The sequence below is a fragment of the Rhinolophus sinicus genome, chromosome 16 (assembly GCF_057876585.1).
Source record: "Rhinolophus sinicus isolate RSI-liver-muscle chromosome 16, RSI-T2T, whole genome shotgun sequence".
Lineage (NCBI taxonomy): Eukaryota > Metazoa > Chordata > Mammalia > Chiroptera > Rhinolophidae > Rhinolophus > Rhinolophus sinicus.
The window spans coordinates 77151838-77179468 of record NC_142516.1 but is presented as its reverse complement, the minus strand read 5'-3'; the positions used below and the strand labels follow the sequence as shown (position 1 = coordinate 77179468).

The window sequence follows — 27631 nt, the reverse complement described above, 5'->3', positions numbered from 1 at the left end:
TGAAGGGATCCAAGCCCTTCTTAGACAGTTGTTCAGCCAGGCCTGCTTGCTTTGTACTTCCTCGAACCCCAGCTTTTTAGAGCTTCTAGAGGATAAAATGAGATGGATCTCTTCCCCCCCACTGCTAATTTAAGATTCAGGTTTGCTGTGTCATTTGCCACTCTTCCATCTGCATTCTAATGTCCAGTATTTTGAAGCTAGTATCTCCTATTTTATTCTCCCTGTTCTTGTTGGTGTATGACGTTTAGAAAATCATTTTGCCGTCCTTTACTTGGGTTTTGAGGAGAAGCAAAGATAGCCTCATGCATTCAGTCTTCTATTTTTATCCGAAAGCCTCACCATTGCTGTTTATTTACTGAACCCCCAAGGGCCTGAAGTTTTTAGAAGAAAAATTCAAACATCCATGGTAAACACTCCAAAATATACTACCTCAGAGAAAGAATGACCAGACCATAGTCCTTTGATTACAAGAATTTGGTAATTCAAGATATTTCTTTTAAACCAAGGCTGTTCAAACGATTTAGTTCCTCACCCACAACTTCTTTCCTCTTTTTCCATCGCTACCCTCCCTCCAACTTGCACCAGCTCTCAGTGTGACATCCAGTCCAAATTGAAGCTCTTCGTGGAGCAGTGGCAGGGGGCATCAGTTGGCACAGAATGAACTAGCTATGGGAAGGTAGAAACTTGAAGGAGGTGGGCGCAGTACAGCATGACGTGGCAGAGCCATGTCATACTTTTATCAAGACCCCTGTGACTGTCTCTAGCTTCTTCTTACTGGCTTGGGATCAGAGCAGTGATTCTCCTAAAGCTGTGGTTTTCCTTCAAGCCCAACAGAAGCTATGCATATCACCGGATTGGCTCTGACACCACTGAATTTTGTTGTCTCTGTAAAGAGTCAGAGCTTCTTAGTCAGCTGTGGAAAGAGTGATCTCAAGAGGAGCCATTCCGGTTCCAGAAGCAGGATGATCCTGCTTACAAGCAAGTTTGAGAGGACAGCTGCCTTTGTGATGGGTTTCCAGCTGTTCTGAGTAGGCCCGTCTATATTCCTCCTCCAAGTTATCCCCTAATGACTTCCAAACTTGATATCATATCTTATTTATTCAAACTTGGTACCGGTATTTATTTTTTCCTTAAGTTGAAGTCTTTGTTTCCTATTTAAAATTTTGTTTTTCCTCAGAGGAGTTGTGCAATGTATTTCTTTGGATCTAAGTTGATAGAGTTTCAGAGGGTAATAAATAATGACCCCTCTATATCCCTGAGTTCTGAATTAGTTGAGAGACAAAGAAGCCAAGCATATTGAGACCAAAATCTAACCTCTGTTATTGATTTTTACTGGTAAAGCACTTTGAAAATTGTCATGTTAGGTATGCTGGCCTTAATGGGCATGTTAATATTTTGACCCTGAATATGACATCTTATGCACTCACTGACCAAATTGGATGATCACTGGCCACTCCATGAGTGTTTAACCCTCTAAAACTTAAAACAAGAAACAGGAATACCTCCTGCAAAGAAGTTAGTAAGGGACTGAAAGAGAGGCCAGGGGTGTTACTGTAATGGATCATGAGGAGGGGAGAACTGAGTTACTGTCATGGATCATGAGGAGGGGAGAACTGAGTTACTGTCATGGAGCATGAGGAGTGGAGAACTGAGTTACTCTAATGGAGCATGAGGAGTGGAGAACTGAGTTACTGCCATGGAGCATGAGGAGGGGAGAACTGAGTTACTGTCATGGAGCATGAGGAGGGGAGAACTGAGTTACTGTCATGGAGCATGAGGAGGGGAGAACTGAGTTACTGTCATGGAGCATGAGGAGGGGAGAACTGAGTTACTGTCATGGAGCATGAGGAGGGGAGAACTGAGTTACTCTAATGGAGCATGAGGAGTGAACTGAGTTACGCTAATGGAGCATAAGGAGTGGAGAACTGTGTTCTATAGTGTGAGGCAATATCAGTTCCCCTTAAGATACGCCATCAATTTATAGCATATGCTCAGGAAAAAAAAAAGATATTAAACCAGGTTGTATGACACATTCACATTTCAGAAACACTATAATTATTTCCCCATCTTAGAAGTAAGGAAGTATAGTGTTAAGAGTTATCAATCATTTGTGACTTTGGTAAAAGCCTTCTCTATGGTTTGGACTAAGTGGTGGGCACACCCTCAGCTGGGGTGGGGATCCCCAGCTGGAATTCCAGCCGTGTTACAACTAGCTGGGAGTCCTTGGCTCCACAGAACCTCTCCAGGCCTGTTTTTCATCTGCACAATGAGGAATGGGGGACCAGCCCAATATATTCACAGATAAAAATGGTGAGAGTTGTAAGATCTGAACTTCCAGAGCTAATTAGAGTTGGGACTAAAATGTAGGTATCTCCCTAGTCTCATTGCATTCTACTATATCGATTTTAGATGGACTTGAATGTAGACAAAGTAGTTTAGCAGACTAGAAGTGATCATTCCTTCATTCATTCGTTTATTCAGCAGACCTTTTTTTTAATGCCAAGTATTGTGCTAGGCGATGAGGATGAATGAGCTGTGTTCTTGTCTCTATAGCAGCACACAGCCTGTGCCCTTATTGTTTGCAGCTAGTAGTGACCACCTCAACCACCACCCTTTATTTATAGCCTCACTTGAAGGGCTCTAACTGATCCCTGGGAGAGATCCAAACCTCCTTAGCTGCCCTGAAACTATCATCCCTCTTACGCTTTCCCTGAAACCTGGAATGGTGCCCCTTCAGTTGACATGACCCACCTCCAAGAACTGGCTCATACCGTCTTAGCACACAGGTTTTTCAAGTGCCTAAAGAGAAAAAACACAGAATAAGGTCCAGAGCCACGCATTGGCCTCATTATGGTTTTTCTCTTTCTGTTTATAGGGTGCTCAAGCTGGCATTACTACGTAACCATGCCAATGCCAGCCTCTACCTTCACAATTGCAGTGGGATCCTGGACAGAAATGAAGCCAGAGACCTGCTCATCGAATGATCTGGCAGCAGAGAGAAGATCCTTCTCACCTTCTGATGCTGACTTCGGGTTTGTATTTGAACTTGCTGAAAAACAAACACTTGAGGGAGCAGAATGATGCATTTATTCCAAGCATTGGGAATGTGAGTCATCCCTGCTGAGAAACTAAACCAAAATATGATTAATCAAAGCAGGAAAAGACCTACTGGGAGGGAAGGAGAGTTGAAAGGCAGAAATGTGGGCATATTGTTTATGCAGAAAGAACGAGAAAAGAAAACAAGTATATATGAAATCCTCTGTGAAGTGAGGTGTAGTGAAATATTTTTACGTGTTTAGGTAAGTTAACAGAATCTTCAGATTCAATACTACCCCTCTCTCTACACCTTTTAATTTTTCAATGCTTATTTGGTAATAAACACAACCTAATAAAAAGAAGTTGCTTGTCTGATGATTCCTTTGTAGGCCACTGTACTGTTTTTTGGTGCCAGTGACTGCCGTTAGCAGTGTATTTGTAGGGGCGGCCTTTCCTCAGTGTGGGGTCACCCTCCTTAGACGTACAGGACACACGGAGGTTGGCATGAGGCCTGGCTCAGGGCTCTGTTAGCTTCATTAGCAATTCCTTCTTTTTCAGGACAGGTCAGAGAAAATCAGTTTAAAGGTTTTAAAAATTAGTGTAGTGTAGGCCGTTGGATATTCATTTGCAGCCTTCCCAGATGTTCAGCTATTTTTCGCTTTGAGAGCCAAAGGGGGCAGAGGAAGGCATGTAATAGGCACGGAGCTTGCTGATCATGTGGTGTGCCATCACGCTTCACTCCTGGGACTTTCACACTTGGCTCAGTTTTCCTATTTACAGGTAGTCAGTGAGTCGGTACCTTCTGGTGGAGAATGTCCAGAGTCACGGGACAGGTGGTTAGTTCATCCTTGAAAACCGAGTAAGATTGGCCCTTTTAGCGCTGATTCCTTGATGTTGGTTTTGTTTCGCCAATTGTTGCTTTTGCTCTTTCTGCAGTGACTGTAGTGGCTGCTGTTGTTAGGAGATAAAGCCGTTGAGCCCTCCCTTATGACAGGCATGTCATATTGCCTGCATTTTGCTTTTTGAAGGAAGGGAGGTAATGTTTGCTTCCTGCTCAGTTACTTGCCTATTTTGTACTGTCTTCCCTGAGCTGTGTAGGGTATCCTAGATTGCTTACTGGATTTTACTTATGCCCTCTCGAGAGAAGATGAAAATTGTGGACAGAAGTGACATATCGCTTTCACATGGGACCATTTAGTTGCTCCTGAGACCCTCTAGTGTTCTCTTCCCCTGCCCCTGACATCACACAGTAGGCTTCTTTTCGTAATTCCAGGGGCAGGCTGAATTTCTGAGTCGAGAGGACAGGTGCCCTGGAGAGTCACTTGGATCCACAGTGGGCTTGGTATGAGCAAGAAATAAACTTTTTTGTGTTAAGCCGTCGAAATACTGGGAAGGTTTGTTATTGCAGCATGTCCTCGCCTACCTGAATTGATGCGGAAGCCGCTAGATGTTTGAAGTCAGGGTAAGTCCTGATCTAAATGTCATCTCGATTAGTCCTGAGGATAAACCTGTAAGATAGATAGGCATTATTACCTCCATTTTATAGATAAAACAAAGATACCGAGACTTCAGGCAAGAACATGTTCATGTTCATAGCCCTACTGAGTTATATCACCTGGATTCACGTTTGGGCTCAGCCCCCTAAAAGAGGTGACTCATAGTCTTACCTGGGACCTTTAAAAACTGTGCATAACATCCACGCCTCGCCTGGAGTCTGAGCCACCTTCCCACCTGGAGAGTCGGCGCCATGATTGAATCACTGTTATTGAATGGAATGTGTCATGTCAGAACAGAAAACAGGAGTTGAGAGCGCTCACTTTGAGCCTGAAGATGCCATCCCTATTGGTTGGATATGTTTCTTTGGACAAAGCCACACTTTCCTTCTCTGTAGAATAAAGACTTTGCTTGGGATTCTCCAATTCTTTGTGGTGAGGAAGCACTCTGCTTTTCACCTAGAGCCTCAGGGCTGTTGTCTGTGAGAGGAGGTATGTAGTTGAAAAATGTGTGCTTTCAGAAGGCTAGGGGAAGGCAAAGAAAGAAATTTGTCATTTTGTCCTTCTAGCCATATTCCCAGAGATCTGAGGTGAGAGAGTGGGCAGCACCCATTTCCTATGTGCTGTCACTGCTGTCCAGAAGCAACTGAAATAACTTTTCACTTTTCTTGTATCCGTAGTTGTGAAGGGAGAAGGCTATGGCCAAATGAAGTGGGGATTCTGGGAAGATCTCTCTGAAATCCCTGTTGGAGTTTAGGGGAGAAAGGGTAAATATGGCCCCTCTGTTGTCTTCCTGAGTTGAGAAACAGGAGAACACAATAAATGTTTTACTATTGACAGAAGATGGACTGAGGGAGTGCTCTGGTCTACAGGGTTAATGGGCTTTCTAATACTCCGTTTCCAAATGAGACAAACTTCCCCACCCAGTTAACCACGCAGCTCGGCCACTGCCAGCCTCCACAACATAGATGCCCACAGCCTGCCTAACAGCCAAAGAGTAGCCCCTCTGTGGGCAAGTAGATTCAAAAAGAGAAGGCCCAGAGTTGCCCAGCCAAGGAGATCCGCTGGAGAGAGAGGTGAAGGGCACCACTGCAGGGAAGCTGGTCTTTGTATGGAAACGTGAGGCCCAGGGGATGGAGTCCTCCCACACTGCCTCCCATGTCTGACATGCTATGACTAAGTTTTCCCTTCATTTATCACTGTGCTTGTCCATCAGAAAGGTACTGCTGATAAAATAATAGCTTACATTTGCTTAATCCTTCCCTGGCTGCGTGCTTCATGTGTGCTGTCTTTAGTCATCAGAGGGTGGCTTTGTGTTTTTATCCATTAAATCTCTGGCTCCACACTAAGTTTGCCAACAAAGGTGCTCTGAAGTGCCAACTGAAGTGGTGTTTTCGGTTATGTTCACATCTGGTCCCCTTGCCTTCCCCCACCCCGCTTTGTACTTCAAACCTTCCTCAAACCACTAGTTCAGTTCACGTAAATGTAACTTTTACAGGGGCCGCCTATACCATAGGCTTTCATTTGCCTCAAGTGTTCATCTGGGTCCCAGAAATTTGGCCAAAGCACTCGCCACCGAACTTTTGATCACTGTTCATATGGGCAGAGTTACACAGAGAACAGTCCCTCTTCCAGCTCCAGTTCCTCACACCATCCAGCCCACACCGGGTGAGCATTTTAGTAAATATATTAGTTGTAAGGCATTTAGGTAAACTGTTGAAAATTTATTAATTTTATTTGGCTGCAACATAACCTTCTTCGGCCACAAGGGAATCTTGGCATTATGTTTAACCTCTCACGGCCTTTGTTAAAGCATTGCCTTCACTTTGGGGCCACACAGTTTAAGCAGGACACTTGGATAAAGTCCAGAGAAGCTCAGCAAAAATGAATAAAAGCATGGAAATTAGGCACCACGACGCATAGAAAAGCATGGAGAGCCACTGAGGTTGTTAGTCCTGCAGAAGGGCAGATTTGGTGGGGAAAGAGGTTGTCCTGAGAGATGTGAAGTCGATGAAAAGTTCCCTTGTGGACCTTGGACGATGAGGTCCTGTTTCTTTCTCTTTGAAAGCCTAGAAAAGAAAGAATGGTGGGTATAAATCACAGGGAGAAGAAATGCTGGTTTCGAGTATGCCCCTCACTGAGAAAGGAGCCTTTGCATAGTTTGGTTTCTGCAGCCCTTGCTGCCCCAGGGTATTCCGGCTCTCGACCTCTTATCACACATACCTCATTTTGCTTTGCAATGTACTGAACAGCCTAAGAAAACACATCCAGCTTTCAGACACTACTACGTCATCGTGTATATTGACGTTGTCAGCAACGCATTGGGGGCTGGTGAACAATTGTGATGTTTAGCAGGCATGTACTCTGCTTGCTAAAATATGTTAGTAAATTGTGTAAACATCTTACCAGAATTTACAATTTTTTCTTTCCAAACACTGTTAACTCCTGAAAGGTGGGGTCGGAAATTTATTACCGTGTGTGTGCAGCAGCACCCTGTGGGGTGCATTCACTAACCAGAATGCAGGATGTACCGTGTTTCCCCGAAAATAACACCGGGTCTTATATTAATTTTTGCTCCAAAAGACGCATTAGGGCTTATGTTCAGGGGATGTCATCCTGAAAAATCATGCTGGGGCTTATTTTCCGGTTAGGTCTTATTTTCGGGGAAACATGGTAGTTACTGAATTGTCAGGTTGAACCAAGGGAGGGGGTGCAAAACAAGGATATGCAATCCCAAGGGAGACTTACGAGCAATTTCGTTTAAACCCACGACAGGGAAACATTTGTGTCAGATGGTTTCAGTACAGCCCTGTCTCGAAACAAGAAGAAGGCAGTTTCCAATCTTGTGATTCCGAGGAAAACACAGTCACTCTTACTCCTCGGAGAGACTGCTTATAAAATAATTTCAGCCCAGCGTTGTGCTCTGCTTCCCGTCATTTACCAGCCTAACATATATGCACCCTTCTCCTCACTCTTAGCAATATTAATGGGCAGTATTGACAAGGAGGAACAGAAGACTGAAGAACCAGAGAGAAGCTGAGCTCAGCTTTGAGAAAACTCCAGGAGCCACATTTACTTCAGAAGCACAATGAAGTATGTGGAGCAGGAGCGTCAGGAGGGAGGAGTTTATGGTGACTCACGACGTCATGAACAGTTCTTATTCCTTAGGAATGTTGTGCGGAGTAAGTGGGAAAGTGTATAGGAAGTGTTCAGAATAGTGCTTGGCACATAGCACATGTTTAATAAGTGTAAGTAGCAGTTGTGGTAGCAGTTATTAGTGTTACTATTCTTATTAATGTTACAGATTGTTACTAATTAACAATCATATATTATTAATCTTTACTATTAAAATGCTTACTCTAATTACAAGTCTTGCACAAGGAGCAGCTATTTACAAATGCTTGATTTGTTGCTAATATTGAGAGCATATTGGAGTAGGCACATACGTATACAAGGATTTGTATCTGAAGGTTAGTCTGAAGGGAAGATAGAGGATTTGAGTCAATATTGGTTTGTGGAAGACTATTCAGTATTCATGACTTTATAAAAGTACAGTATTCCCTCACCGCTTCAGGAACGTAGCAATTGTATAAAGGGGGCTCATGTGGCGAGTTGTCATAGAATCACAGTGCCAGAAGATACCTTAGAAACCATTTTAGGCTTTTTGTTTGTTTTTAATACAATAGAATTCACAGGTCTTAAGTGTTCGGCTTGATGAATTTTTGACGATTGTAAACACGCTAACACAGATAGAGAACATTTCATCACCCCAGTCAGTTCCCTCACACCCCTTTCCAATTGATTCCTCCCCTCCCCCAGCAGCCTGTTCCCATGAGACCTTGGCAGGAGTGAGGAAAAGAGGCCCCAGGACCGAGTCGCTCTCCTCAGGTCCCAGTTAGCCAGTTGTACTTTCCTGATCCCCACGTAGGAACCGGAAGCCCCAGTGGCCTCCCTGATGCCGTTTCCATTTTTATTGGAAGCCTTAATGGTGTCACCTACCCATAGCTAGATTGCCTTTAAGTCCTGCATTTTCTCCGAGGTTTTGATTGTGAAAAATGGTGCTAATTCACCCAACTGGGGAAACCTTCATTACCTTGGCTAGTGCCATTCATATCAAGAGAATTCAACTCGTTTTTTTTTTTCTCTTGAACAAATTGGCTTTTATGGTATGTCTTTTGCTACGTCAAACTATTCTCTAACTTTTAGGGTTCCTGGCTGCAAAAATAGTCTTGCTCTATGGTGTGTTTCTATTAGGTTGGTGCAAAAATAATTGCGGTTTTTGCAATGATTTTTAACCTTTTAAACCGCAATTACTTTTGCACCAACCTAATAGCTAGGCCAATGGAATGCCTCTTTGCAAAATTGTGCTTTGATAGCTAGAATTTAAACTCATGCCCCAACTTTGTCCTGAAAATGCCTCTTCACCTCTAATTTCTCCATTATTTAATGTGCTCTGAAAGTTTTCCAGTAAAAAGTGCATGCTTAAATTACTATAGCACATTATATACCTATGTAAATATGTTAGGAAACAGTATTGTGGTGATTAATTCAATAAATGGTGTTTTTCACTTTGTGAGACCTTTGAATACATTGATGCTCCAGCACAGTACTAGTCATTATGTGGACACTGCGGCCTTTTTAGTTAAATGTTTACCAACAGGTACCTTTACTCACTCTCTCCATAAAGCAAGATCGTCAATCCTGGGACTTCAGCTAGCATTCAGTGTCAGTGATTGTGTTCTTCCTGTCACCTTATCCTGGTAGAAGTCTTTATGGGTCTTTACCCATTATTGTCACCCTCAACTGTGATGAAACATCATTAGTGCTGGAAGCTGTGTTCCGTGTACCACACTGGACCGCAGTATGGAGGGTGAGGCTTTTCTCCGTAGCTCTGGGGATTTCCTTGGGCAGTGCTGGTCCTGGATGGTGAAGCGCTCGTCCTGGATGGTGAAAGGCACCCCAGAAATTTGGAGAGGCATCATTGTTGCAGTCTGCCCATATTGGGACATACCAGTATTTTAAGGTTTTTCAGTGTTCACTGTGAATCTAATAAGCCCCTATAGTTAGAATTATAATTTGTAAATTAAAAGTAGAGGGGCTTTCCATTGTGTTTGAATAAAGGACGTGTTAACAGGTGAAAAAAGAGAGTTCCCTTTAATATAGGTTTCTTTGGGTAGATAAGTTCTCTTGAGGCCTGTGAGTCAGATTCTAGGAATTCTGTTTCAGCTCCACCTTTTGGCGGAATAGCTGAACGTGGTGTGGTCAGATGGCGCAGGCTGAGCTCTGACCTGTTTCCTTAAAAGGTTAAATTTCAGTTAAATTTGTACTGGAAGTGGATTGCGGAAAATATCGTATCAAAAGTATCTCTGTATTCCTTAACAGCAACACAACACCTGGATTACTTTTTCCAGGTAGTAGAATGGATTGTGCTCTTTCGAAAAGTGGAACCTGTACTGTCATTTCATTCATTGCTGTCTACTTGAGTCCCCATCTTTTATGCTAGGAAATTCCAGAATGGGATCTTTATTTTGGTTACACCAGTGCCTCTTTTCTGAGTTACGAATCATCCCTGATTTGGAGAGGATTTTGCCCGTGGTGATATTTGAAAGCACATTTCTGAGGGCAGAAATTGTTTTTTGTTTTGGCAGGGGGTTTTCTGGTTGTTTTGAGTCTTGAAGCTTTTGTCCCCTGGTTAGTCTAAAACAAGACTTTCCTACTTTCACTTAGGTTAGATGGAAACTACTCGATGGATTGAGCACATCAGTAAGTATGTTGACCTGTAGTTCTTCACCACTGCACAGAAACAGACAAGTGAAGAACACAGATAACTGTCTTTGCTTGGGAGCCTGTCTGAACTGCCGCCGCCTAGAAGTTGGCCGTGTCTGTGAGAGTTCGTCACTCCATAGCAAGACGAATAAACCTGGTTTACCATAAAGCGCATCTACTTATTTTGTGTTGTTCCCAGGTGTGTTGGGGTTTGTTGCCACATGGACTACCCCTGCCGCTTCCAGAACGCTTCTGCCGCCATCCAGGAGATCATTCCCCATCGGGTCTTTGCTCCAGTGTGCCTCCAACGTGCCTGCCAAGAGACCCTTCTGCCACTGGTCCCTCTTTGCCTCTCAGCAGCACACTCTGTCCTGGGAACACACCCGTTCTCCAGGCTGGATATTCTCATCGTCCCTGCCAACTTTCCAAGCCTGGGGATGGCCAGGTATGTTGTTCTGTTGTGGACGTGGAGAGAATATGCTTTGAAAAATTCTTGGACTATTTCTTGCTTTCCTTGAGCTCTGTCAGAGCTGTCATTTGATTAGGATGGAAGGGTCACGATGACTCGTACTTGGACATCTCATTGCTGCCCTGAGGGACAGTTTGTGCATAGACTCCACCATGCACAAGCCTTTGGGTGTCTTGGCTCAATTCAGCTGCCTTAAAAATAAAATCACATTGTTGCTGGGATAGGAACACATTGTGCCTTCAGAGTGATGTATGTTGGATTGTGACTGATCGGTGTCTGGTTAGCTTAGGTGGTGAGAGCTTAATGCTCATGAGCCCAAGATCATGGCTCTGGGCAGGGTGACACAACTTGGTTCCAGGGCCACAGGCTGCTTGCCTAATCCTGACCAGCTGTCTCATCCATTCTCACCATTGGTCACAAGGACAACAACTTGAGAGCCCCAGTATCAGAGAGACTGTGGATGGATCAGTGTAAATCCATCACCAAAAAAACAGCTCAAAGCAGGTGGCTTACTGGGAGTGGGGTAGAGGAGAAGAGAGGGACTTGTCCTGCTACTAATTTTTAATACAATAAATACATTATTCTTGTCTCAGTTTAGTTCCTATAGAAAAATCAAGACCTGCAAGTTGAACCTTTCCCTATATATTATTTACACCTAAAATTCATTCATTTGTGCCATTGTTCATTTAGTAATAGGTAGTGGTGTTTCATTCAGCATTTTACTTGGTTATGTACTCAGGAGTTTACTTGGTTATATTTCTGTTTGAAAAAAATCTTAATCATTAACAGTGAATATGCTTGACTAAGGATGAGAAAAATAAGCTAATCAAAACATGTGACTTCAAGTTTTTCCCTGTTAGTCAAGGAAATTCCTGCTGCCAATTAAGTTCCATGCTTTTGAACAGCTGTCATTTGTGGTCTTTTACCTGAAAACTGCACACATTCTTAGTAAAACCCATGAGTAGAAAAGAACTGACCAGAACATTTGCTTTTGATCTTTACTACATACGTATACTTTTAAAAAGCTGGCTGCCTTAATCCTTGAGGAGGTCTGAGAAAGTCATTTAGACTGATTTTTATCCTATATTTATGAAGATAATGGGAATGTAGAAACTAGGATAATTATATATATTTGGTTACATGCATCATATAATTGTCTTGGATGTCTATATATAGAATTTGTCTTAACAAGGGGGCTTCTCTGGTCCCTTTGAAGAGTCTGCTGGACTTAATTTAAGCAGAATTATTGGCAAAGAAAGGGTCGTTCATTAAATGTTTCTCATTTGTACAGTTTTGCGGGGCCATGTTTATTTGGGAGTTTTTAGCGCTTTATGAGAGTTGCAGTTTTTCAGGGCGTGTTTGCTAACAGTTCCAAGTTCTGACCTGAGGGAACCAAAGGCAGAGTATTTTTCCTACAGAGGACCTTATTTCCTATAGCTCCTTCCTGACACCAGTCTGCCAAAACTAGGATTTGTTGACCTGCAAGCCATTCTATAAAGCTTCTCTTTTCAAGTTTGCAGGCCCAAGCAGGTAAGCTGTGTGTTTGCTGCTTTTTGAGATATTTAAAGTGATTTAAACATGCCTAACTCTGTATTTTTAAAGCAATAAGCCTAAGATCCCTAAGGCCAAATGGTACCGGGCACAAATGTCAAAAAAATGTGATGGTGATAATAACTTAGGAGCAATAAGACTGCTTTTATGCTTAAAAACAATAGAACCGTACATTTAAAAATTTGTGGTTGGTTGTCAAATATCATTTATTTTCCATTTTTTCCCCTTTCTTTTTAGACGGTGGAAATGGTCTGCCCTGTCCTAGATATTTTCCTGGGCTTAGTTACTGTTCCCTGCATTTGAGTCGTGGAGAGGGGATTGTGGTCTCTTCCCCGGCCAGTTGAGGGTGAGGGAGTTCTCTGTCTGCCCTGACTCTGACCTACATTGATTCCACTTGCTTGGCGTGACTCTCGGGATCCCAACATCTTGAGCCATGTGGGACCGAGTGGGGTTCATGACTCAGTTGGCCCCCAGGGCCCTGCTGCCTTACTCCTGGTCAAAGCAAAACTGGCACAAAAATGACACTCTTCCAGGTCACCTCGGTGCCCTAGACAGGAACAGAGAAATCCCAAGGCTGGTAGGAACCGTCTGGAAAGACCTCCACACTGAAACTTGCCATTGCCCTGTTAGTTGTTATGCACTAGAGATCAAAGGACTTCTTGGTAAATTAAATGGTTCTTCCTTCCCCGAGTCCACATTTTATAAACATGTATGCAAGATTATAAATTCCATACCTCTGCACTTCTTTAGTGATTAGGTCTTAAACCTAATGAATACCATTTTATACCATTTTAGCATTCTTTTTTTAGTAAATGACATTAAACATTCCCACATGAACTGAAATGGATAAATTATTAATAACCATGTTAAAGAGTTTTAAAATTTTTGGATGCTATCCATAATGACTGCACTGTGTTTTAAATAGTACATAGCATGGGTTATCTGAATAATCTTAAAACTCTCCCTCTGAGTCTGTTTTTGAGCCTGATTCTGATATTTCAGTGAAGTGGGTAAAAACACATTTGTACAACTTGAATGTACGAAAATGGCAAATCAGTTTATAAGAAGGTGAATAATACATAGTAGCTAGAATATCGATACTGCACTTCATGGTTTTTGTCACCTATTAATATAATAGGGCCCATTACCTATCAACACCCTCCCTCCAATCCTTTTCTGAATCACTGCTGCAGGGAAGAGAGGCTTTCATTCTATTCTGATTCTGAGAAAAATCACCAGTTTGTCTTTAAAACACCACTGAAAGTTCCATTCCCAGACTTTTCTCATTTAGTAAGTGTGGGCTTTCTGTTTTGTTTATTTTTCCCTTCCACGCAGGCTGAATCTGCCGTATAAGGAACTGTGGAGGGTACATTTCTTGGATTGTATGATATGATGTCTATATGAAGATATGAATACATTTTAAATGGATCTCTAATGTATAGAACAGCTCTCTGTGTGTTGGTATAATTAGTGTTCCGCCATTTTCATTGCATCTTAGTATTTTCTCAGGTGTCTCAGCTAGGGATTGACTAGTAAGCCTAATTTCCTAGGTATTGAGAAATACATGAAAGGAGCCCATCATCCTGCTTACACTCTTTGTTATAATAATGATAATGTTAATGGAATAATATCCTGGAACCAGATTTATGACAGTTGCTTAAAAATTAACACCTCAGTCTTACCTCTGAATGTGTTTGTAATAAACGCTTTGCTTCATCATTTGTCTTTCAGCAGTTCACAATTACATGTCACGGGGCATAATTAGGCTGGCAGAACTACCTTGCTGACATCCAAATACAGTCTTTTTTTTTTTTCCTGTCTTCTATTTGAATTTCAAGAATCTCCTCCAAACCATCTAAGAGTAGTTTTTAATGTATGTTTAGAGCTCTGAGTAAAAAAGCCATGTCTTCTATGGCTCTGCTTCCCTGCCCAACCATTCACAAGTAGTTTCAGCCCTGGTCCCATTGGGAAAATTGGAAAAACAAACAAGCAAACAACAAAGCAGCAGTGTGGTTGATGATAGGTAACAAATTCTGCTTTGACCTTTTTGTTACTCGTTCTGTACCAGCTTGTCTTGTTCATCTGTTCATTGTTTATTTATTCGTTCTTGCGATAAATTTCTATTAAGTGCATACCGAATGCCAGGTAGGATTTAAGATGCTGAGTCTACAAGGATGAACAAGATTGATGAGGTCTCTGTCCGCATAGAACTTACGTTCTACTCAGGGGAGAAAACAGTATACATAAAAAACAAATAATTCAGATACGTGCTATGAAGAAAATAAAACCAAGTAAGTGATAGAGGGACTTGGGATAGGTAGCATTGTTTGCGTGGGGAGCAAAAGCTTTAAAGAGTGACATTGGCAAGGAGACTGGAGAATGGGAAGGAGCCAGCTTTGGGACGGTCTGGTGAAGAAACCCAGGCTGAGAAATGAGAAAGTTCAAGTCCAAGGACCCCAAGGTGGGAACCATTATAATGGTCTGGAGGAGCCGAAAAGAGGCCAGTATAGCTAGAGGGCAATGAGCCTTAGAATGGCTTTCCTTCACCCCCTCCTTAAACTCGTTTTAGGAGCTGGGAGATTCCGTGGTCCCTCTAGGCTTGGGTCATCTGAGCCATCTGTACACCAGTATGAGGAGGAGTGAGAGGGAGACACTAAGAAATGGCAGAAGTGGAGTAGGGATTGTTGGTTCCAGGCAGTCTGGTGTTACGGGGGGAGACTTATAAGAGAGGGCAAATCTTTTCTCAGTTTTCTGGGGCCATCAGTGCCATGCCATCTCGTGACAGATTCGTTAGAAGTTGACTTGGCTTAGCAGCGGCTGTCCATGAGCAGAATTCTCCATTGGGAAGACAGGAGAACCCCTGGAGTCCAGACTGGCAACTGTCCTTTATGGAGATGGGCTGAGTCTCAGGTCACCACGTTTCCTCTCCTCAGGGCTGTTGACCGATTCCTTGCAAGCTTCTTTGACACAATAGGTCACAGGGAGGGAAGCTGTGTTTATATGTTTGCTTATCCTAAATTTTAAGGTTTTAAAAGACTGAACAAAAATAGGATTGATAAGTAAAGAGCATAGAGAAATAATCGTCCATTACTCAAATACCTCCAGTGCACTTCATAGTACAGAAAAACTGTAAAGCTCCCTATCCCACATGGCTTATTCTTAAAAGATTTGATTGTGCAATAAAAGGCTTCTTCTGAATGCTTGTAGTAGTTCCTGACTATTGCATGCACAGTTTTCTTAAGTACCTCAATTTGCAAATAAACGGTGTGCACATACATGCCCAAGAATGAATGTAATCAGCTTTCCCTCCTCCCCGCCTCCTGGCGTTAGACTGGGTGTTGTCCTGTTTATTCTTATCTCCCAGCCAATGTGTAATAGAATCAGCAAAACATAACATGCTGGGACAAAGGGCCTCTTGTTTTCAGCCTTCTAATTGTGCTTCTTTCTGCCGGGAAGGAAGCAGTCATAAATTTCTGTCATTATCTTAAATAGCAAGGTTTCACAGCTTTGGGAATTTTTCTTTGCTTGTTCATTGTTAGTTTCTACTTGAATTTTTTGATCCCCAAACCAAACCAACATACTTTCAAACAATCCTTTAAATGTCAGGGGATGTGACCCCCTGGTTTCAAGGCAGGATGCAACCGCAGTGATTCTTTCCTTCGGGAATCTGATTTGAGCTATAAATGAGTGTACCTTTCTGTTCACCCAGGCTGCCAGCTCCTCTGCTCTCTGATGTGCTGAGGATTTGGGGGACTGTATGTGGGTTTTATTTCTTTTTTATTGTTGTTGTTTATTTCCCAGATTTGAATAAATTCTCAAATTTCTTTCTGCATGGATTGTTTTTTAAAATATTTCGAAGGGCATTTCTTGACCCTGTTTTCTTCCCAGCATAATTTTCTCTGTTTTTTTTTTTCCAAACAGGTGGGTGTCTGTGATAGAAAGCAGCTCATACAAGCCTGCTTTTTGTTCCTGTAAAATTTTAATGCTTTGTATACTGACCCCCCTGCCGTTGCTGTAGGGATGAGCAAACAGAACTCCTGGAGAGTCCCAAGATCTGGGAAGGTGGCTTAGGCCCCCTCCCAGGCATCCCCTTTGGTGCTTTCTTTGTGTTCATTTCTCCATTTTGTGTTCTATTTTTATTTTTCTTCTTGAGAAAATTATCTGACTTTGTTAATCCCTCCTATCTTATAGAAAAGGACTTTCCCCTTCTAATGTGTCCTGGTTCTTTCATTTTTCTTCCTCAAAATAGGAGCTGGTATTTATAAAGTGATGTTCTTCTGGAACTCTGAAAGCCCTTGACCATGATTATTTGGTTAGTTTTGACAAAGCAGGTAGTGAGAAGGCGTGTGTATGCTCCCTTTTTTTCGGCACAGGTGCAGGAGGTTAGATGATGTCCCCAAGTCACTTAGACTTTGGAAAGACTGATCTGTAACCCTCTCTGAGGTGTATGTTTGCTTCAGGGGCTCCCCATGGGAGTCAGGGTGGCACGGAGTCTACTTGAAGATCAGAGGTCACTGTGGGCTCATTTTGAGGCAGCCACAGAAACTGGGTACCAGACAAATTCCTGGCTCACAGGGGTATGTTGGGGCCAGGCTTTCTCTTCTGTTGGAACAGCAGGCAGAGTGAACTCATAGCTTTTGGCTTAGCCAGAATCTTCTTCTTGCCATTAAACAGCTGTGCTGCTTGTCAGGTCCAGAAGTAGTATTTTATCATCATTACGCCATGATTCCTCACCCTCTGAAAGATTACGCTTAAGTGTTTTGTTTTCTTTGAACTGTTCTCCACACACATAGACTGACAGTCTTACCTTCAGAGAACACTGCTGGGGCCATCCTTCAAGAGAAGTTGTCAGGCCTTTGAAAGGCCTTCCTGAAGCAATCATCCCTCTACCTACATTTCTAATCTTCTCTCTCTCTATTGATGTCATCATAGGCCCCTAATCTCTTCCAGCCCTTGAGTTTGAGATGGCCATTCGGCACTGCCTTGACTTTTTTCCATTGCAAAGAAAAGTCTTTAATTTTTTCCTCTTCCTACTTATTTCTCTACAGAAGCATCATTGCTGAATAGAGCATACAGTGGGTGAAAAATAACAATGGAATTCAATGTGCCCAACTTGCCAAATTGGAATATTCCCAATCTTGTAGGTTTTCAGTCCTTGGACCACTACAAATAGTCTGAGTGAGCAAACGCTGCTGGCTTCTGGATGTGTTATGTAGGTGTGTGGGTAGGGAGCGGTGTATGTATTTCTTGTAAGGCTAGACTCCTTTTGGGGAGAACACCAACTCTTGAAATGGTCCTCAAGCAAGGCACAATGTCTGAGCGGCCCTGTTTGGAGGGAACATTCCATATGTTGTATTACAGCCAGTATGCTGCTGGAACCCACCACATCTGAGCCCCAGAGGCCTGTCTGCACGAAGTGGGTAAAGAAGACATTGCCTTGTAGCTTTATCCACCCCTCGCATGATATTGGAAGACTATCCCAGCTACCTTTTTCTAAAAAGAAGTGTCCACTTGAAGAGGCCAAAGATGTGAGGAAACACTCATTTAAAAAATGGATTACTTTTTAAAAATTGATTACTCTGTCAGGTTTGTGGGTACGATGCAAAAGTCAACCCTGACTTAATCTGAGTAAAGCTCAGAGTTGAACATGTTCTATTTCTTGGTTAACTCACCACGCTATTTATAGAGATGACTGCTCAGGACGTCTAGACATTGTTCCAGAAGATAGAATGCCAAATCTGCCCTTCACCTTCCCAGTTAGCTTGCTGAAAATAACCCCCTCCTCTTCTGACCATGAAATGGAAATCTTAGAATTTCGTTTTAGGAGAGTGTGAATGGCACTTGGTTCCTGGGCCAAGACTTGGGGTGGAAAAGGAGCAGAGGCTGCTCTTGCGAGCCTGGTGACCCACCAGTGGGCTTCGGTTCCTCAGGCCAGCTGGCTGGGCTGGAACTACGGCTGGTGGCTCCCGGGTTTTGAGTTGGTCTCCTCGCAGACCCTGAGAACCTACTTGGAGAATGAGTCAGCCGCAGTGTCTGACTTTTATCACGCATGTGCAATTGCTGGGCGTCCTATTGAAAGTTGGTGGTTGGATAGGGCTGGATGGGCAAAGCCAAGAATTCATTCAGTAGATGCCTATCAACTGACAGAGGTGATGAATGCTGATGATTCTGTGGCTACAAGAAAATATGAGACCTTTAGCCTAAATCACAGCGTTTTATAGTAGGTTCCAAGGAAGACTAGTTTTGTGGAATTTTAATAATGTGGGAAAAGGAACTGTGGGTTAATTAGTTTAGGAAATGAATGGATTAAACCAAGTTAAAAGGAATCTTTATTGGAGGGCGTCTAAGAAAGCCTTTAATATCCTTATTATCCTGATTTAATATCTTGGTATGTATGTGCATCTCAAAGACAGGACCAGAATAGGCAGGATTCGCCTAAATGTTGTGCTTAGGGATCCCCCTTTATCGTGCGCGTTTCACAGGACCATTGTGTTTCCCCCAAAAACCACCTCCTCAAAACATAGTTTGTGAATTACTCTATTCAGAAATACCTTGGAGTCCATTGTACAGCTGGCTGTGGATTCGAACTTTCATTGTCAGTGGCCGCTGGGGACCTGCCATGTGTCAGGCGCTGGGCAAGGGCCTTGCTTTAACTCAGTGAGAAGGATGGGCTCACAGTTCAGTGCAGGAGGCCCCACACTTTTCTGATGACACATTTCCTTTTGAACAGCCACCCCCTCTGTGTACTTATGTTTATTTATAAGTTGTATACATTTAGTATGGTGTTAATATATTATGGGCACTATAAAATACACACAAGAATAGAAATGTAAAAAGATGAGGGAAAAAACAATTATAAAGGAAGTTCTGTCATGTCTCTCTGCATCCCAGTGGATTGGCTAGTGCCCTGGGATCCCTGCCGCCACCCGGTGCCACCATGGAGACTCTGATTCAGTGGGTTGGGGTAGGATTTTGGCATCTGGAATGTTAACACATCATCACCCAGATGATTCTGCTGCAGGTGGTAGAAAGCAGTGGGTGTTTGGTGGGGACACTGGGGATATCTCTAGACTGGCAGGTGTCTCCTGGAAAGCTTTCATGGACTCCATACCCTGCCATCTTCCCTCAGATGAGAAGGTCAGACTGAGGACAGGGGAGGGTGCGGAAGCTCCCTGGTGATGCTTCCTGCTCGTGTTCCTCGTAGCTGGGCCCAGTGACAGGCTGGGATGCCAGGCAAGTCACTGGGCCTCCCTGGCCTAGTAGTTTTTCCTCTGGAAAAGTAAGGGGCTGGTTTAGAGTCACTTGCAGAGTGTTTTAGAGCCCTAACGTTCTTTGATTTAATTGGGTTGGAGTTTTTATTTTGGACAAGGGTAGGGGCGATTCAATTTCGTTCAACTATTTACATACACATATATTTTCTTTTTGATGTTTGAAGTAGTTAGATCAGAAGCCTGTGATTTTCTTATACTCCTAGGGCACCTGGGCAGCAGTAGGCATTTAAATTTTAGGCCCTTAAGCAGAAGGTTCAGAAGGGGTGTCTCCTACCCCTCTTTAATTGCAAAATGGATCTCAAGGGCAAGGGTGCCTTCCTTTCCTAATAACTGCCTCTGCTCTATGCACCATCCGTTCCAAACAGCATTCCAAACCCTGAGTCAGGAGCGTGCTCTACGGGTGAACCTCCTTTCTGCAGCCGGGCGATTTACCTCTCAGCCCCCGGCCCCTGCCGCATCAGAGTTAGCAGCTAACTTCTTCCCCCTACCCTTGTTTTAGCTTCCACATAGCTCCATTTGCAAGCTAATAAGTTGCACGTACATGTGTTTGAACACTTGTCAGGCTTGTCTGCCACTCAAACTGGGCTTTGGTTGAAAACAAACAACAACAGAGAACCCAGAGGGCCAGATGATGAAGACATTTCGGTTGTACCTGCAGGTGGTGGTGTTTTGACCTTGACAGTCAGTTTTAAACGACCTGTCAAGCACCTTTGTGTGCTTCTGGGCACACCCACCTGGAAGATATTACATCCCCTGAGCTTTATGTGCCCCAGCAGGCAGGTACCAGGTCCTTGGATTTTGTTTTCATCGATGGAGGGTTAATGCATGCATGGCAAGACTCTGCTTAGAGGGGCCCAGCTACAAACCCTGTTTTCATTTAATTCTGATTTCTCTTCTTCTGTGGTCTTACCCTCCCAGCCCCCAGGCCTTTTCCCCCCATCCCCCCCCCAGACTCCTCCTACCCCCAATCAGCCTTCCCTGCTCTCTCATCCCCTCTGTTTGGCTTCAAACCATTTCTTCCTGGCTTTGATATCCTCTTGCAGAGCTGCAAGCAATCAGGAGATTATGGGACCCAGAGCTCAGCAGGGCACACTGCCTGGTAGGGGTCTCAGGCCCCGGCCCCCAGGCCAGGGCAGGAATTCAGGAAGCCTTGGATCCCCCACCCCAGCCCCTGTGCTTGTACTGGTGATCAGCTCCCCTGGGCAAGAGGGAGGGTGGTCACCTCCTCAGCTTAAGTGCTGTCCAGGGGTGTCCTCTTGAGGAATGATTCTGACCTATCTTGTGTGGTCCAGGTTACCTGTGTTGCATCTGTTTGAATTTTATCTTTTTAAACTTTGAGTCTCTCTTCTGCTTTCCGAGGCCATGCAAACTGGTGGCTGGAAGTTGGGGTGAAGAAAGTGAATGGACCAATGAAAGGAGCCCATTGGGTTCAGCCTCGTGCCTACCATTGCTTGGATAGGTGCAAATTATTTGAGGAGACAGGTGATGGCTCCTTATCCAGGTAACGTCTCTTCCTCTTCCTTGGCTTCCATGTGTAAGGCCCAAGTTGTTGAAGAAATTTGTACTATATTCCCAAAGGCAGAGATGAGAAAAAGGGTGTTTGTTCTCAAGACCAAATGTGCATCTTATCTTTCTGTAACACTTCCTCCAAAGTCTGAAAGAACTAGGTCCCGATCTAGGCATTTCCCTCTCCAACATTGTCACTACCAGCAGTGGCTTCCAGCATTCAGTTGGCTCACAGAAGTGGCTGGAGGAGATGTCTGTGCCTGGTCCTCCAGATAACTTCACTGAGATCTGAGTCGGGATCTGAGGGGAAGACCAGTGCTTATCCAGCCGTCCCCCTTCCCAGCCCATGGCAGTGTGTCACACACTGTCTCCTTGTAGGGACACAGACCACTTGCTCCTCAGCCCTCTGCCCTCGGGGCACCTCTGTATTGCAATCTTATTCCCACCTTTGGCCCAAGTCCTTCCCTGGGGTTTCCCAGTAGGAATGCAGAGAGGAGGCTGCAGGGGGTGTGGTGAGTGACTGGACTGTGTTTCCAGTCACCAGGAGGAACCTGGTCTCAGAATGGACGAGAAGCAGAAACGGCATGCATATGTGTGCCCCTGCCCTTCCTGTCCAGCTGTGGGCCTTCGAATTAGAGCTTTGTTTGGTCCCGGCTAGTTGAGTTGTGATTCTGTCATTTACAACTCAGCGCCCTGACCAATTGACAAGGACTACAGTGGGACTTTGGTTTTCAAACGTCTCCGTTGACGAACATTTCGGTTTACGAACGCCGTAAATTTTATGGGTCTATGGTATCATTAGATAGTCAAATTTATGCTAAATTTGCAGTTTTAGGGGTTGATTTTAAAGGTGTGGAACGGATTAATCCATTTTGCATTGTTTTCTATGGGGAAACTGCATCTCGGTTTTCCAACATTTCAGAACTTGAATGGTCTTCCGGAATGGATTATGTTCGAAAACCGAGGTATCACTGTACTTCTTTTTTGCCTCTACAAACAAAAGCACCATGAGACCTCAGGACTGAGAAAAGGAGTCAGGGGCTTTGAACAACTCTTGATCCTTTACCTCCCAGCCTCAAATTCTTTAATGACGACGCTGTCTGGCTTTAATTCTCCACAGCCTGCAGGATATACTCGTGTATCTTTTTCTCTCATTGATCCTCACAGATAAGCTCCCTGTCCTTCCCTGACCCAGCTGTCACGGGCTCCCCACTGTTTTTTCCAAGATGAGCCCTGTCGTGACTGTCCCCAGCCTGTCAGGCTTGGAGTCCCTGCCACTCAGGGAGGCCTCCGTGCCCAGCCCCGCCCATGATGTTCCATCTGCCAGGCAGGGCACGCTCTGCTGTGTGCTTAGCTGCGCGGTTGGTCTTGTGGGAGGATGAGTCCCGGCAGGTGCAGACAGCCGGGATCGGGGCTGAGGTTCCTGTGACTCTCGCCTCGGAGGCGTAGGGCAAGTGGGTCCTCATGACGGCTTGTTTGCTTGAGCTGAGCAGTACGAACCTGTGCACCCACGCGTGGGCTGGCAGCTGCGCAGGGCAAGCCGCAGGCAACCCCGTGCACATAGTAGCCTATCAGTTCATTTGCTTCTCCTTGGTTAGCCTTTTGCACACCGTGCTGTTCCTGCAGGCTTCTGCGGAGCCCGCTTTCATCCTTCTGCCCCTCGAGGTGATGGAGGGAGAACACAGACTGTGGAGCCAGTCCAGCTGTGCCGTCGACCACTCTGAACCCCTGCCCAATTTCTCATTTGTAAATTCCCTGGGACTATTCACTCACCTCCAGGCCCCTAGTGTGCATTAGATAAGATCATATGTAAGTTGCCTAGTACACAGTAGGCCCTCAGCAAGTATGGTTCCCTTGCTTCAGTAGGCTTGGAGAAATTCAGTAGTTCTGTGGGTCAAAAACTACCTGAGGTTTGTTGCTCATTATTGTGAATCACAAACCTTAAGGTCCCTACCAACCCAGAATGTCCATGGTTCTCTGAAATAGTAGCTCCAGGGAGAAAATCAAGATAGGTGTGTGTGATAAGTTACCGTGGGAGTGTGAAAACATGGACGGTTTGTTACAAAGACTTGAATCTAGATCACTCAAATTGTGCAAATGGAATTCTCAACTGACTGAAGGAGCATTTTAGAGCAGCAGGTACATTCTTGTTAGGTCTTCCTTCAAGTATGTATCTTAAACTTTAGTCGTTTACATGTTAACTTTTCACTCCCACCTGCCCCCTTCCCCCCAAAAAAAGAGTTAAAGGAGGCAGCAGAATAAAAACCACTGGACATTTTTGGTATAGGTCAAATGCATTTCTAAGTTCCTTTTCCATATATCGTAACAAAGGAAAAGGAATTCTGGTCGTCCAGTGATTTGGGATCTTGCCTGGATTCAGTCGGACTATCTGAGCTCCCTTGGGGCTCCGGGTCCACCAGTCAGACAAAGCTCTGTGTCCTGCATCTCTTTTCCCATCACTTTGGATTCAGAAATTGAGCCCTGTCCACTCCCGAAGCAGCTGTCTCTGGTCTGTCCTCAGTGGTATCAGAGGCACTATCTGACTTGTGCTTGAAAGGACTGCGTGATGGAAACTTCCCAAAGAACCCTGTGTCACCACACCTGCTGCTTCCAAATGGAGCCTGAGAGGCTCCAAGTGAGAAGGGAAGCCAGGACGGAGAAGGCAGAGCAGGCGGGGTGACTCCTAAGCTGCTCTCCTGCGAATAGCAGCCCGCTGAGCTGTGTCCCAAGGCCGCTCTCCCAGAAGCACCAGCAGCACTTTGTAAAGAACACTTGCCTATGGTGTTGAGATAATCCTTTAGGCCAGACTAGGCTTAAGACACTTTTGCAAGAGAATCAACCTTAAGAGGCATTTGAATAGTAAGTTTCTTTGGTGAAATTGTTTTCTATTTTTGTTCCCCACTTCTTTTCCCATCTACCCTATCCTCTCACTCCTGAGGGCCTTTTACTAGCTTTTTGTGTAACCTCCTGTGTGTCTTCATGTGGATGCAATAATAATCAATAAGACTATATAGATTATCATCCCCCCTTACTCTTTTTATACAAAAGAAGGCAGAGCACACACCCTATTTACACTGTGCTTTTATCACTTAACATTATACCCTGGATTTCTATTTATTATTAGGCCTTCGAGACTTTTCTCATCTTTTTTTATTTAGTTGCATGGTATTCTATCCTATGGATGTTCTCAGTTTATCTTTCCAAAATATGGGTCTTTGAGTTTTTCTTAGTATTTTACAGTTGTAAACAATGAATGTGTTGAGCACTTGGTGCATTTTAGAGTCAGTAAATGCACAAAGATTCTGTTACTGAGCCCTCCATGTTGTGGGAAGTAGGGGTGTGCCTGCATCTTATTTATCCCCCACTAGTGGTGTAACTATAGGTGGGACCACATGAAATTTCCCTTTGAGGAGATGTCAAAAGCACATTTGTGTGGTTCGCTGAGACTTGGAGGAACCCACTTGCAGTAAAGCGGGGTGGAGATAAGCATTAGTCTCTCGCAGCAAACCTAGCATGTCATTGTGCAACTCTTATTTATTTAGGCCCAAGTCCGAGTTTAATAAGCCACATGGAAGCTGTGATGATTCCCTTTGCATGTTTTGTAATGGCGGTGGCCTTCAGATTTTTGTCTATTTTAACAACTGTCAAGTTATGTTCATCCCATCTCAGTAACTTTGGAGGTTTAAAGAGAACCTCTTTTTAAAAATGAACCCACATATATGACATTTTTAAATAGCATTAAGAAATGCCATTTGTTGCTCTGGTTAAGAAAACTAGACATTATTTATACAATTGGAGCTGTTGGTTTTATTTATTTGTGTTGCGCCCTGGTGTTGAGTGAACAGGACTAGCTCGTGTGGGGACCCACAGTTAGGCTTCCAGGAGCAGGACATTTATTTCGGAGACGTGGAGGTGGGCAGGCAAGAGTCTGTGCTGGGCCCAAGCCAAAGGCCAGCGACTAGCCTTATAAAATAATCCCGCTGTGTGGGTTTCAAATCAGAACATTGGAAGGCAGAAAAAGGAAAATATTCTTTAACCACATTGAGAAAAAGTTGAAGGGGACGGCTATTGCTCTTTTTTTTTCAAAATAGGAGGATGTTGAGAAGACAGATTTTTAATGGTTTTAATCTTCAGACTTGGGCAGAAGGCCAAGCATGATCTGAATACAGAAAAAGTGGAATGAAATGCCAGAAAGGGAAGTGGAAAGTAGTGGGTTATGGAAACAACCAAATGTGTCGGAATTTCCAGGCTCCTCAAGGAATTGGTTGAATTGTGGCAGAGTTGCTGAAATATTTTTTAAAGCTTAGTTGAATGTCCATGTATCACCCTCCGCGCCCCCCCCCCCTTAATTTTAGAGCATATCTCTCAAAACTCAATTTTTAAAAGTAGGCAGCTGTCCCATTATGGTTTCATGTTAGCCAGAGTAATCTTTTTCGATTACTGATATCAATGAGAGGCAAGCAATAGACAAAAATGTTCTTTACCAGCATGGCAAATTAGTTTTTTTAGTCATAAAGGGCAACCATTTTAGTGGATATAAAATTAATATAAGCCATAGGCCCCCCGCATGGTGTGTGTGTGTGCGCACGCGCACACACACACACACACACACACACACACACACACACTCAGCCTGTTGACCTCCCTGGTAGTGATTTCCTAGAGATACACACAGCACACAGTGATCCGCACACTGGTTTGTTAGGACAGTCACCATTTAAGAGGAGCAGACAAAGAGAACCACCACAGAAGGCTGGAAGGCTCGTGCTGGGGGGAGCTGCTGGTCATTTGTGCCACCATCCCCCCCCTTGGCAGAACTCTCGCACCCCTTTAAGGATGTTATGATCTTATTAGAAGCTGAAGCAGCAGCTGGAGGGTCATTTTTCTTGTGCTTCAAATGGATGCCTGATCTGATGGGAAATTTGTCTGTTCTCTGAGGCCAAGGGAAATGACTCTTCATAAGAAGAAAATGATAAGGAAGTCCTTTTTTGTAGCTAACCTTTCCTCCTCTTGCAACAACACCCCTTCCCTCATGGCCTAACTGTAGCAGCAGAATAGCTGGTCACCTCATGCTGAATAATGGGGAGCTTTACTGATTATTGGCTTTGTTAGTAAACCTTCCAGCTTTCGCTTTTCTAGGCTAGATCATCCCAACAGTTTTGCATTCTTCTTTATAGTTTCTGTTTTTCTTTTTCATTAATCATCTCAGTTGCTTTCTTCTGGTCCCTTGCTAGTTTGCTTCATCGGTCAGAAGTTGAAAAGTTCGAAACCAGGCACAGGAAACTGCAAAGGTGGCTCCATGGTGAATTTAGGATCCATTTATGGAGCTTTTAAGCATAGGCCAGCATGGGGATGGGGACATTTCATGTTGTCCCACTTAAGCCTTACAACCTGGACAGGGTAGAGGCTATTATTACTGGCCTTGTGTAGATGAGGCAACTGAGAAAAGACTAGTTCTGTGTTTGCCCATCTCCCAACTGACACAGCTGAACCTCAGCCTCAGTCTCTGACTGTGGAGCCTGCAGACTGAACCACCTCTCCCCGGTGCCACGAGTTCAGTCACCAATCCCCGAACCTCATATTTAACTCTTACAACTGTGCTGGGCAGCTGACTCGCTTTCCATGTAAAGACCATCGAAGCTCCCTTTTACTACTGTATTAACACATGGTTAGTCATTCCTTACTTCAGACTGGTCTGCATGTGTTCCTGGAAGTTCATGTTATTGAACCACTTTTCCAAGTTCTTTGATTCTCATTGAATCCTCATTCAGCACTTTAAGAGGCTGTTAACCCCTCTTTGCTTGATTCTCTGGAAGATCTAATGAGGTCTCTACACTGGAGAGCCCTCCAGGGAGTCTTGGGCATCCAGTGCCTTCCCTGCGGTCATCCCCGCACTCAGCCTGGCCCTCACCTGGGTTTCCATGGCAGACCGAATGCAAGGAGAACAGAGTGAGCAACAGTGTTGGCTGTTCAGTGGCAGTGAATTTTTAGGTACTATCTATTTATTCAAATTTGGAGGATTCACCAGAATTTCGCAATAGCTTCAGAACTAGGAAATCTAACTTGGATTTTGTCTCAAGGCCAGGGTTATTGTGTACTCACTGAGAATCTGGGGCACTGCCAAGACATCAATTTGTGGGAGCCATGCCTTCGGAATGAAAAAACACCGTCCGTGAAAAATATTCACCCAGTGTTGAATTGTGTCAAAACCAGCATAATACACAGTTCTAGGCATGCAGATGACATTCAGTTACTATTTATAAAGTGATGGAAAGAATCATACAGGAATAGCAATATCTTTCCGCTAAAGATATCTAGTGTGATTTCCCCAGTGTATGGACACCAGTTTAAGCAGGGGAGAGTAAGACAGGAATCATAATCATAATAATATATAATATCATAACTATTACCATTATCCTCAAAATTAAAGTAAAAAAACCTCTCATGACATATTCTTTAGTAATAACAACAACAAAAGTCAATGTTCCAGAATCTAATCAATCCCCTAAAAAGAGAATTTCAAGAGTCTTCCGTCCTTT

General features: G+C 43.9%; 1 protein-coding gene across 7 annotated transcripts in view; it reads left to right on the top strand.

Moving 5' to 3' along the window:
• Window positions 1–27631, top strand: part of AOPEP (aminopeptidase O (putative)) — a 348549-nt gene that overhangs the window by 74094 nt on the left and 246824 nt on the right. For all 7 annotated transcript variants that reach the window (XR_012495672.2, XM_074330240.2, XM_019711974.3 and 4 more), the window contains exons 4-5: window positions 2876–3032; window positions 10495–10740. Coding sequence is in view for 6 of the 7 variants with exons in the window: in XM_074330240.2 (XP_074186341.2) it covers window positions 2876–3032; window positions 10495–10740 (403 nt within the window). In the remaining variant the exon portion in view is untranslated. The remainder of the gene's footprint in view (window positions 1–2875; window positions 3033–10494; window positions 10741–27631) is intronic.